Source organism: Achroia grisella, unplaced genomic scaffold (genome assembly GCF_030625045.1).
Source record: "Achroia grisella isolate CSIRO2021 unplaced genomic scaffold, CSIRO_AGI_Agris_v1 utg48428, whole genome shotgun sequence".
Taxonomy (NCBI): Eukaryota; Metazoa; Arthropoda; class Insecta; order Lepidoptera; family Pyralidae; genus Achroia; species Achroia grisella.
The window spans coordinates 23,642-36,750 of NW_026712888.1; the positions used below are offsets into that span (position 1 = coordinate 23,642).

At 44.5% G+C, this 13,109-nt stretch overlaps 2 protein-coding genes across 2 annotated transcripts; both read right to left on the reverse strand.

Moving 5' to 3' along the window:
- Positions 1 to 5,852: 5,852 nt before the first annotated feature.
- LOC131845775 (uncharacterized) lies at positions 5,853 to 10,495 on the reverse strand. Its single transcript, XM_059194866.1, has 3 exons — positions 10,066 to 10,495; positions 9,216 to 9,923; positions 5,853 to 5,944 (listed from the first exon to the last, which is right to left on the reverse strand). The coding sequence occupies exons 1-3, from the start codon at positions 10,493 to 10,495 to the stop codon at positions 5,853 to 5,855; spliced, it is 1,230 nt and encodes a 409-aa protein (XP_059050849.1).
- Positions 10,496 to 10,846: 351 nt separating this feature from the next.
- LOC131845776 (uncharacterized) lies at positions 10,847 to 12,823 on the reverse strand. Its single transcript, XM_059194867.1, has one exon. The coding sequence runs from the start codon at positions 12,821 to 12,823 to the stop codon at positions 10,847 to 10,849; it is 1,977 nt and encodes a 658-aa protein (XP_059050850.1).
- Between the last annotated feature and the right edge of the window lie 286 nt (positions 12,824 to 13,109).

Below are 13,109 nucleotides of genomic sequence, written 5' to 3' on the forward strand. Positions count from 1 at the left end.
CCTAATTTTGGTAGATTATGGGAAGCAGCGGTGCGCTCCACTAAATTTCACTTAAAAAGAGTTATAGGAGAGTCAACGTTGACGTATGAAGAGATGAGTACACTGCTCAGTCAAATTGAGGCGTGTCTAAATTCTAGGCCAAATAGGCCAAATAGGCTATTATAAATGGCAATGATCCTGAAGAACCTATGCCATTAACTCCGGGTCATTTTCTGGTAGGTGAACCACTAATAGCTGTGCCAGATGTTAATTTTGAGAAATCACCTATTTTTTCATTGACTCGATGGCAGACTATACAAAAAATGTTGCAAAATTTTTGGCGGAGATGGTCCCAAGAATATTTGACTACACTGTTGCATAGATATAAATTCTATTCTCAAGTTCCTGAACCTAAATTAGGAGACATAGTTCTTGTCAAGGAAAGCGATATGCCTCCTAGTCGATGGTTACTTGGTCGTATTATTCAAAAACATCCTGGCGATGACAACATAACCCAAAGACAAAAAGTTCAATTATAAAAAGACCAACATCTAAATTGTGTGTACTATCAGTTGTTGATTAGTATGTTAAAGAATGTTTTATTTATCATTTATTTAGTGTTTAAGTTTAATAGTTCAATATTTTTATACTCTGTATTATTAAGTCGTTAATTACGAACATGTAACTTCAACCCATTTTGTCATGGTGGGCGGATATTTAGTACTGTAAAGGACATTGTTTCATTATATCCTTGGTGGGCGGTATGTTCGAGTCAAAATAGTTTTATACTAGTACAACTAGATGGCGCTGTATTTTTGCATACATATTTCTAAAACACGCTAATAAGATATTTTTGTTATTCCTTACCGTAGGAAATATCTTCTCATCAGTGGTATACTAGAAGATATTAAGAAGGATAAATTGGCTACTTTTATATCTGAGCTTAAAAAAAAAACTGCCTTCAAAGGAACCCCACATACTGTATCAGAATTCCTCATTCGCCGAAGGCAATCCATATTTATTCAGGCACGTAAACATTTCGGCATAAAAAAGTGCTGGATCATGGATGGAAATGTATTGGTTATGATGCCCGATGGGTCAAAACGGCGACTTCATAATGAAGAGGATCTTTCCAAGGCCGTTGACATTACGAAAGATGATCATTCTGATGAAAACGAGCCGGCGGCTGATGCTTCTCCTGAGCCACGGAGTAAGAAGTATAAGCGTGTAGTGAAAAAGAAGTGATTTCCATTTATGTATTGTATTTGTCCATTTCTTGTAAAATATTAAATGTATCAGTCCATTTCATATATAATATTGTACCAGCGGGTAGTCTCTACTTTGTATATTGCTTTTAATTAGTGGTTGATTGATATTTGTAAGTATTTCTTTTTTTTTTTTTTGCTTCAACGTTTGAATATCACCCGCACAGAAATAATTACAAATGTTGGGTTAGGTTCTGCCTTCCCTCACCCGTAGCTCCGCACCCCGGTCGCCAGGAGAGGAATGTCCCACAACTCCCCAGATGGGTGTTGAAACGTCTGAATAAAGACGTGCTGATGGAGGCTTCCATCGTCCAGGCCTGGGTTCCCATGCCGGAGGGGCCTGTGGAGGTCGACGCAGAGGTGGGCTGGTTCGGTGAGGCTCTGTCGCATATTTGCGACGCGGCGATGCCCCGAGCCGGCCCTCAACCTCCTAGGCGTCAGGTGTACTGGTGGTCGGAGGAGATAGCGGCGTTGAGGGAGGAGTGCTCCGCCGCCCGCCGCCGGTACACCAGGCACCGCCGACTCAGGCGGGGCCACGATGCCGACGAGGAAGCACAGCTGTACGAGCAATACAAAGAGAGGAAGAAAGCTCTGCAGCTGTCCATCAGCAGGGCCAAGGAGACAGCCAGGGAAGAACTCCTGGAGACCCTGGACAGGGATCCATGGGGGCGCCCTTATAGGTTCGTCAGGGGCAAACTACGCCCCTAGGCGCCCCCCGTGGCAGAGGGTCTCCAGCCGCAGCAGCTGGAGGGGGTGTTGGAGGAGCTGTTCCCGAGACAGCCTCCCTTCACACCTCCTCCGATGATGCCGCGTGGCAGTGATGGAGAGGCCAAGCGCTGCTGCGGTTCCTGCCATTACCGAGGAGGTGTTCGCCGCGGCCGTGGATAAACTCCGGGGCAAGAATGTCGTCCCGGGTCCGGATGGTATCCACGGCCGCGTCCTGGCCTTGGCCCTAAACACCCTAGGGGACCGACTCCGGCGCTTGTTCAACGCTGGCCTGGAGTCGGGACGGGTCCCCAATCCGTGGAAAGCGGGTAGAGTGGTCCTGCTCCGCAAAGCGGAGCACCCCGCAGGTTCGGTGGTTCCCTCGACGTTCCGCCCCAGAGTGCTGTTGGACGAGATCGGCAAGCTCTTCGAGAGAATCTTGGCGGGCCGACTCGTCCAACACCTGTCTCAGGTAGGTCCCGATCTCAGCCCGAAGCAGTTCGGGTTCCGAGAGGGCGCTCAACGATCGACGCGATCTCGCGTGTGCGCTCCCCTCTCGGAAGAGGCGACGTCCCAGGGTGGGGTGTTGTTGGCGGTCTCTCTAGACATTAAGAACGCCCTCAACACCCTGCCCTTTGCGACTATTAGGGAGGCGCTGAAGTACCATCGCGCGCCTCCTACATTCGGGACGTGATCGGGGCCTATCTCGAAGACAGGTCTGTGCTATGCACGGGGCGGAACGGCGTTGTAGTGCCGAGGGAAATGCAACGCGGTGTTCCACAGGGGTCGGTTCTGGGCCCGATCCTGTGGAACATCGGGTATGATTGGAACCTGCGGGGCGCCCTTTTAACGGGCACTGACCTCGTGTGTTACGCGGATGACACCTTGGTCACTGCCCGGGGGCGGATATATGCCACGGCATGCGTGGCGCTGGTCGTCGGTCGTATAAGAAGGCTTGGGCTCCAGGTGGCGCTGGAGTAGACCGAGGTCCTGTGTTTTCATGGGCCTCGGCGTGCGCCACCTCCGGATGCCCAGCTGGTCGTCAGTGGCCAGAGGGTGGGGGTCAAGCCCTGTATTATACTTGGGGCTTGACCTGGACAGTCGTTGGAGCTTCCGCGCTCACTTTCGGAACCTGGTCCCTCGCCTTATGGCAGCCGCCGGCGCTCTTAGCTGGCTGCTGCCAAACGTGAGGGGCCCGGGAGAAGGTTCCCGCCGCCTATACCTCGGCGTGGTGCGGTCCATGGCCCTGTACGGGGCCCCCATCTGGGTGGGGGCCCGCACCATATCCGGGGAAGCGGCGGGTCTGCTGGCGGGGTCTCCTCCGTGGGACTTGGTAGCGGAGCTCCACGCGTCAGTGTATCACTGGCGCGCGGAGCGACGTTCCATGGGGGAGGCACCCGCTGGCCACGAGATTGGAGCGCGGAGGTCCGACTCTCGGCGGATCCTCAGAATCAGGTGGAGAGAAAGGCTGGCCAGTCCATCGACCGGCCTGAGGACCGTCGAGACTGTCCGTCCCATCCTCAGGATGTGGATGAGTAGGCGATGGCCACTGACGTACCGCGTGACGCAGATACTGTCCGGGCATGGGTGCTTCGGGCGGTATCTGTGTCATGTGGCGAGAAAGGAGCCGACGACCGGCTGCCACGAGTGCGGAGGTGTGGAGGACACGGCGCAACACACGCTGGAAATATGTCCAGCGTTCGTGAGTGAGCGCCGTGTCCTATATGGGGGACGATCTCTCGCTGCCGAATTTAGTCCGGAGGATGGTCAGTAGCGAGAGATCGTTGAGCTCCTTCTGCGAGGAAGTTATCTCGCGACAGGAGGCGGCAGAAAGGGAGCGGGAGTCAGCTCGTCCCGCTTCCCTCCGCCGCAGAAGAGCCAGGCCTAGAGGTGGGGGCGTACCCAACTCCGCCCCCCTCTATCCCCCACTGGGGCCGGGGTGACTGCCTTGAGGGAGGCAGTCCCCCAATCCAAAGGCCCCGGAGGTGTGCGCGTGTACCCACACGCCTCCACAATGGAGTAGGGCGAAATAGGTCGCCCTAACCACAAAACGAGATGGGGCCTGCCCTACAACATCTACAGGGCGGGCTGTCGCCGTCGGAGCTGGGGTAGAATGCACTTGCGTATCCCCTGGCTCCGGCATAGGCGCTCGTAGGTACACCGTGTGGTTTTTTAGTGGGTACAAGTCCCACACACCACCTCGCCATCCCTCCGGCGGGGTGACGGTCTTTTGAAGATTTTTCCACACGATAAAAAAAAAAAAAAAAGGTTCTGCCTTCTGACATTACTGACGTTGACATAACATATAATGTCAATCTTTATTTATTGTTGTTGTTTCATTACATATATATATTTGATTTTTTGTTTTTTAATGTGTAATGTTACTGGTACATTTGCCAATTGGATTTTTTTATCTTTATCTCATTCGTCTAATTTTTATTTCTGTTTACCCACTACTAATCTGTAGTATATATATATATGTACTTAAATGTAATAACTGGCAGGACATGCAGGAATACATAGTTTTTTTTTTCTCTTCCTAATCTTATTTAATATATATATTTTATTATATTTTACATATATATTGTATTGTATTGTATTATTATTTGTACGAAATAATGTCAGATGATGAATCATTTTATTCGGCAATTGATACCACTGCGTCTTCTGATTCTAGTGAATTTTATGATGAACCTCAAACTCTGTGTAACCTAATTGCATCCAAGATAGAAGGATCCTCTTCTTCTTTTAACGTATGCCATATTAATGCCCAAAGCCTCCCATCCCATTACTCTGATCTTCTTGACACCTTTTCTTCCTCTTCTACTTTCTACGCTGTCTTGATACCAGAAACATGGCAAAAACCGACACTGTCCACATATGCATACTGTTTACCAGCCTATGTTCTGATTCGAAATGACCGCCGCCGCCGCGGTAAGCGAGGCGGAGGCGTTGCGATTTACTTACGTGGCGACTTCCATTACTCATTAATTTCCACATCTAATCCCAATTACACAGAAAGCGCAGAATATATTTTCTTGGAGGTTCTCGTCAAAGGGGTGAAAGTGGTTCTCGGAGTCGTTTACTGTCCACCCTCCATTAACTATTTTACTCAACTTGAATCTCTTTTAGAAACCGCTGCTTTGGATTACACACATCACATAATTATGGGTGACTTCAATACTGATCTATTGAAGACCACACCATTCTCTCAAAAACTTCTAAATATAACCGAGTCGACTAATCTTTATATTCTTCCTTCAGGACCTACTCATCATAATCCTAGCTCTTCCGATACATGGTTTGATTTAATAATAACGTCTTCCCACGATCATATTATCAAGCATGGTCAAATATCTGCTTCCGGCTTCTCAAAACATCTTATATATCTCCAATATAAATTGAAAACACCAAAGATGAAGGCAACCATTATACATATGCGCAACTTTGCGAAAATAAATATGGAACAATTACTGAATGATGCTTCTAAATTAAACTTTAGTTTATTACAAAATACATCTTCAATCGATGAAAAAGTTGCTTATTTTAATGCTGGAATTATATAATCAACATACTCCCATAAAACCTGTGAAGGTTAAACGACCACCTGCTCCTTGGATTACAAGAGGAGTACATATGGTCATGACCAGACGAGATCGAATGTTTCGGAAATTTAAGCGTGATAGGTGCGATGAAAACTGGACTTTATACAAGACGGCACGAAATAGGTGCAACCAGACAGTACGAAAAGCGAAACGTCAATACTTTGCAGACAATTTGTCTAACTCCTCTTCCGCCAATATATGGAAGTTTCTTCACTCTCTTGGCTTTGGTAAATATTCTAATCTACCTAATACATCCTCCTTCTCCCGCAATGATAAATCATCACTTCTCATCAATTAACTATCTTGAACCCTCTTTAAAAGTAAATGCTATTTCTAGAATTGCTTCCATGGCCCAACCTAATATAGATTTCTTCTCATTTTCTCCAATTACTGAGGATGAGACTTTAAATATAATTCAATCCTTGAAATCAAATGCAGTTGGTTGTGACGATGTAAGCCGCAAAATGATTTCTCTGGTTATTCAACAAATTTTACCCATTTTGACTCACTTCATCAATTACTCATTTATCTCTAACATCTTTCCATCAATCTGGAGAAAAGCATTTGTTATTTTTACCCAAAGTACAAGTTCCTGGCAGATTATACGATGTTAGGGAAAATACTCTCTGCTACCAAAATGTTAGGGAAAGTACTATGTATATATATAGGGAAAAATATGTTTGGAAACGTCTGTCACGTACCTGTATGGTTCTGCGGATTTCCTGGGCTTCAGGGTCTCGAAGATATCTTCGCTAGCTTTCACACACGTTCACAGTAGGTTTCACAGTAGGTTAGCACAGTTCTAATTTATTTTAATTCACAACACAATGCGCGCGCGCGTCAAGGCCGCTGTATGGTCAGTTCAGTACTAGGTAAGGGAGGGGAAGTGAAAGCGCGGGAACAGAAAACTAACGGACTCTAATATAATAATCTGTGCTTACTATGATACAGGGTAGATTTTGAACATAGCCCCCGCTCTAAACAGCTATGATGTTTACGGAACAAATTATCAAAATCAAGGGAAAAATTACAAGGTAAAGGGGCTATACAATATATTACTCAATAGGGAGGCGACCAGTTTTGTAAGAGAACGTTTTAAGGAACCAGTAGAGGTTTTGACCTCGACCACTCGAATTACACCGTCTTGACCAGGAAATAACTGTACTATACGTCCGCGGCGCCACTCCAAAGGAGGGAGGTTGTCATCCTTTATCAAAACCAATTCATCAACATTAGGAGGATTCATAGGAGAAGTCCACTTATTACGAGTTTGAAGGGTTGATAGGTACTCTGAATGCCACCGCGACCAAAAATGTTGAGTAATTTGTTGCAATAAATGAAAGCGTGAAATGCGATGCTGCTTCTCGTCTCTCAATGGGTACTCGGGTAACGCAGTAAGGGGTTAACCAATGAGAAAGTGACCAGGGGTTAACACTTCAAGATCATTGGGATCTTGAGATAAGGAACACAAAGGCCGATAGTTAAGTACAGACTCAATTTTTGCAAATACAGTGGTCAATTCCTCAAAGGTAAGGGGATTTTCACCGATTACTCGTTTAAGGTGCGTCTTGGCAGACTTAACGGCTGCTTCAAACAATCCTCCCCAGTGAGGACAGGCCGGTGGGTCAAATACCCAATTTATATTCTTGCGGGCTAGTTGTGAAGCAAGATCATCATGCTTTTGGGACAGGAATGAATCAAGCTCTCTAATATAGTTACTCGCTCCTAAATAATTTCGTCCACAATCCGAACGTATAAGGGTAGGTAATCCGCGACGCGCAACAAATCGGGTAAAGGTAGATAGGAAAGATTCAGTCGTAAGGTCGGATACTACTTCTAAATGTACCGCTTTAGTTGACAGGCAAACAAATACACACAAATAACTCTTTAGTATTTTCTTATTTCGATAGGATTGTGCTTTAGTATAGAAAGGGACCTCATCTATATCTCTGATTGGAGCAAAGCCTATGGCCTTATTATTAATCCAAAAAAAACACAATGTATCATAATTGGAAGCCCATATTTTATGTCTAAATTAAAAAAAACAAGTCTCCCGCCTATTACCTTCAATGGCCATGTCATTGAATTCAAAGCCCAGGTAAAAAACCTCGGTATTTATTTCGATGAAACATTATCATGGTCGCACCAAATTTCGCAATTAAGTCGTAAAATATTTGGGTCTCTTGGAAGCCTAAATAGATTGCGAAATTTCCTGCCAGTAGATACCAAGACTGCGCTCGCACATTCGTTGTTACTCCCAATCCTAGATTATGCAGGTTCCTGCTATGTAAATCTTACTGAAGAACAATTGAATAAACTTGAGCGACTCCAAAACATTTGTATACGATTTATATTTGGTCTTCGTAAGTATGACCACATATCTCAATTTCGCAAACAACTCAAGTGGCTTCCCATTCGTCTTCGCAGGAACTACCATATTCTATCCCTCCTTTATACAATCCTCTCCCACCCTCATACTCCTCAATACTTAAAAAAGAACTTTCAGTTCCATTCTAAACACCCGGGTTCTGAATTACGCAGCACAAGAAGCCTCTGTCTTACCTTCCCACCTCATTCTTCTAAATATTACGCTGATTCTTTTACTGTACAAGCTATTCGTCTCTGGAACTCCTTACCATTTCCCATTCGATCAGCACAATCATATGCCATTTTTCAAAAATTATTAAAATCGCATTATCTATCCCTGTAATAGAATAATAACACGTCCTCTCGTCCATTATTATGTAGTATATGTATGTATATTGTATGTATTGGTGTGTAAGTTTATTTATTTATGTTTATAAAATGTATGTTTATCTATAATTGTATAATAAATAGAGTGTTTAGTGCGCCTCCTACCTTCTCTCTTTATGTAAATACTCTTTGTTAACACCGGGTTGTTTGTAAGAGATTGCTGATAGCGATAAGACCGCCTTTTGTAAAACATTTATTTTCATTGTTTTGTACTTACTGTCCTATGTTTATGTATGCGCAATAAAGAGTTATTATTATTATTATTATTAAAGGGCCCGCAAAGTCAGTGCTAACACGAGAAAATGGTCTAGCCGAAGTAACCCGGTCCCTGGGTAGATCACCCATAGGGGTTGAGATACGGATGCTTTAAGGCGGTAACAAGAGAGACAATGAAATATTATGTTTTGAATAGCACGTCGGGCCGATAATATCCAGTATTCACGGGAAAGGATAGCATGTAAGGCATTAGGACCAGCATGAGAATTTTCGATATGATAATGGGAAATTATTAATTTAACAAGGGGGCCAGACTTAGGTAAAAGTAATGGGTGACGAGCATCGTATGGGAGTTCAGAATTACGTATAAGTCTGCCAACTCTAACTAAACCGTTTTCATCTAGGAAACACGACAGCCGTTTTAAAGGGGATTTAATAACATTACCGCATTTTAAGGATTCTATCTCGTTAGAAAATGCATGTAACTGGGTTGCTTTAATAAGCATCAACAAAGAATTACGTCGTTCGTCAACAGAAAGGTAAGGATTAATAACACGTAAATTAACATTTTTAACATTATAAATAAAACGCAGAATAAAGCCTAACACTCCGACTAGTTTATTTAAGGAACTATACCGGTCGAGGAGAAACGAGAGATCCATAGCTAGCGTAGGTATTTCAATTAACAAACAGCGAAGGCCAGGTAAAGAATCAATAGGATTGTTTGTTAAGTCTGCACCAATAGGCCAATGATTAGGGGTTTCTGTCAACCAGGAAGGAGACCACCATAGATCATGGTTAAGAAGAGACGATGCGCTAAGACCTCGGGAAGCGCAATCGCTAGGGTTAATAGAACCAGGAACATGATGCCACTCGGAAGGGAAATCGGATGAGGTGATTTGAGACACGCGGTTTGCTTCGAATGTTTGAAGCAGGTGAGGAGGAGTCTTTATCCATGCCAGCACAATTTTGCTATCCGTCCAACTGTGGATAGCATCCAACACGATTACCTTCTGCAGACAGATGGTAACGTGATGAATTAATTTTGTGAGGAGCACAGCTCCTTGCAATTCCAACTTGGGAATTGTGAGCCGAGTACGTATAGGGGCAATCTTACTCTTAGAAATGAGGAAATGGACGGAGCAATGGCCAGAAGAGGATTCAGTCCTAAGGTATACAACAGCTGCATAACCAGCCTCAGAAGCATCACAAAAGCCGTGTAAGGAAATGGAAGTGGCATCCGCAGGCAATATCCGACGAGGAATGCTCAGCTGTTTGATATTCTCCAGGTCTTGTACAAATAATAACCACTCATCAGAAAGGGATTGGTTAAGAGGATCATCCCAGTTGAGGCCCGACATCCATAGACGTTGTATAAACGCTTTGGCTTTAAATACAACTGGAGATATCCATCCACATGGATCATAAATACGAGCGATGAGGGAGAGTATAGTATAGAACTGTACGTTTGGTTAGGGACTTCTGAGGCTTAAAGGAAAAACTGCATGTAAAGGAATCTGCAGTTGGATTATACTGAATACCAAGTACAGGAATGGTTGGTGGGTTATCTGGGTCATGAAATTCATATGGACCCTGTAGATGTTCGAGGGGTATGTCTTTGAGCAATTCGGGTTCATTACTGATCCATTTTCTCAACTCATAACCACCACAGGCTATTAGGGACTGAAGTTCTGTTTTTAATATTTGAGCTTCACCGAGTGAACTCGCTCCGGTTAGGCACTCATTAACATAAATATCATTTTCCAGAACAGCAGCTGCTCGTGGGTATGATGAGCGCTCACGTTCAGCAAGCTCTAAAAGGGTACGAATGGAAATGTAGGGACTAGACCGTAGGCCGTAAGTATTTGTAGCTAACTCGTACGTAACAAGAGGTGCAGATGGGTATTCACGCCACAAGATTAACTGATACCGACGATCATTGGGGTGCACCCAGGTCATTCGGAACCTCATTTTTATGTCTGTCACAAAGACCACAGCATGTCTACGGAAATTAAGAAGGATATGAGTGATATCTCGTTGGAGCTTGGGACCTGTGTGTAAACACTGGTTTAATGAAATACCATTAGAGTTTGGACTACTTCCATTAAAAACAACACGAATTTTAGAGTAGTCGTCGGCCTTAAACACTCCGTGATGGGGAATATAATAAAGCTCAAGTAATGATGGATTATAGGAAATGGGAGACCTATGGTGAAGATCTATGTACTCACGCATAAATATAATATATTTTTCACGAAGCTCTGAGTTGGCATTGAAACGTCTTTCTAAATTTAGGAAACACTTAACCGCTGTAGACTTGGATTAACCAAGCTGGGGACGATCAGAGATAAACGGAAGTCGGACCATAAAACGACCGTCACTCTCACGGGTGATGCCATTCTTAAAAATACGTTCGCGCTCTAACTCCTTAGGATTGGGATTGAGAACTTGAGGCAGTTCCTCAATTTTCCAAAATTTCTCTACGACCTGGGATAGAGAAATGCCAGTCATAGGGGGTTCAAGGTCGGGGAAATTACCAGCAACAGGTCCAGACAACACACAACCAAAAACGGTTGAAAGGCCGGTCAGACCATGAGGAAGAGGAATCGATTCCTCAGGCCGCACAAGATAACCGAACACGTCGGCACCTAACAATACCTCAATAGGCCCTGGTTTATAAAAGGAGGGGTCCGCTACGGAAAGGTGATTAATACTATTAACGACAGGCCTAGGCAATTTAATCTCAGGATGGGGGCCTGCAATTACATCAACAACCACTGCAGGGGTTGTTATCACAGGATACGATCTATGAACTGGTTTAAAGGTAAGGGAGATAGACCCGCGGGAATATACAGATTGAATGTTGCCAATACCGCGAATAGGTACTGAGTTTGATGATAAGGGGACATTCAATCTCTCAACAGCTAAGTCGGTAGTAAGCAGACAACCTTGTGCGCCTGTATCACATAACGCACGGGCCACTATAAAATAACCATAAGCCGATTTGACATGAATAATGGCGGTAGGTAGGAGGACTAGGGAATTGGAGGGAATAGACATATGTGGTGAGAAAGCAGGGGGGGATACAGGGCCTAGTGATTGGGACGAGTTCCGTCTATGATTGGTATGCATAGAACGGTCGGGGAGGTCACGTGACTTATGGTATGTTTTATCTCGGGAAGTGACCGCGGGGGGAGAGAACGTATGACGATAATCTTGTCGTGAGTATGTAGGAGGAGACGCTCGACGTGCAGGTGAAGACGAATCACAACAGGGAGTACGGCTGTTATAAGGGGGACGGTCCCCGCCCGTGCGGGGAAGTGATGTACGCGGTGCACTATGCACAACAGCATTGCGATAATTTGTATTATTACGATTCTGATGGTTAGGGTAAACAGGATCTCGAGAATTGTTAAAACACAGTAAGGTGTGATGGGAGGACCGAGCACAGACAACACACCTGTAATCACGTGTGCAATTGGCTATCGAATGTTTATCTAAACATCGATAGCACAGGCCAGACGATTTAATAAAATAAGATCGGTCACGTGGGTTCATATCACGAAATTGGGGACATTCACGTAAATAATGGGAATCACTATTACACATATGGCACTTCTTATTGGAAACTGGTACCTGGGAAACATAGGCCCTACGCGGGTGGTTAGATTGCTGGTTATGCGAGTATTTAGGTCTTCGTTCAAACGTACGGGAAGTTGGGGCAGAATCTACTAATGCTGCATCACCTACATTATCATGGTGGCGGTACTCATCCTCTAAAAAAGTGATGATCTGATCAAACTGGGGCAGTCGATCACTATCACCACCGTAACACCGCTCAAAACGAGCCTTTAACTCCAGGGGAAACTTATTAAGGAATATGTGCACTAGCATATATGACTCACTAGTCACAGGTAACTCTAAGCGTTCCAAACAACGATAAGCTGTTAACAATGGGTTGAGAAACGAAGCACGTAATCCATTCAATTTAGGTGGTATGTTAGGTAAGGTAAGGATCTGTGTTATATATGTATCCGCCAGTATTCGCGTATTATGATATCTCCGCTTTAACAAATCACGAGCGATAGGGTAATTCTCTGCTTCAATACGTAAATGTAATAGTAGACGTTTAGGTTCACCCGATAATGCACCAACAAGGTACTGTAACTTATTAGTAGGGCTAAGGTCAGGCTGGGAATCGACAATACTATTAAATTGGTCGACAAAGCTCAAATAGGATCCGCTTTGGCCATTAAAGGTAGGAATAGGTAAGTCAGGTAGTTTATTTTTAATACACATTAGAGGGGAAGATATTAATGGAAGCCGCTTAGGAGTACTCGACTCTGTAGGGGGATCATGGAGGATGTCTTTTATAGGGCGGTAGAAGATAGTGTATTTTTGCTGGCCCTATCGCTGGGAGATATCTGCCTCTTTAGTCTTTCATCAGGGTGAGGAGTCCAAAAGACCCCTCCCCCCGCAATTTGGTCAAGGTCGTTCCACTTTTAGGGAAGTTGGTCTTAGTTGGCAATTGTAAATTGCAACAAAGTTGTGTTTGCAATTGCTGATTGGCTGACCTCTCCCAAAG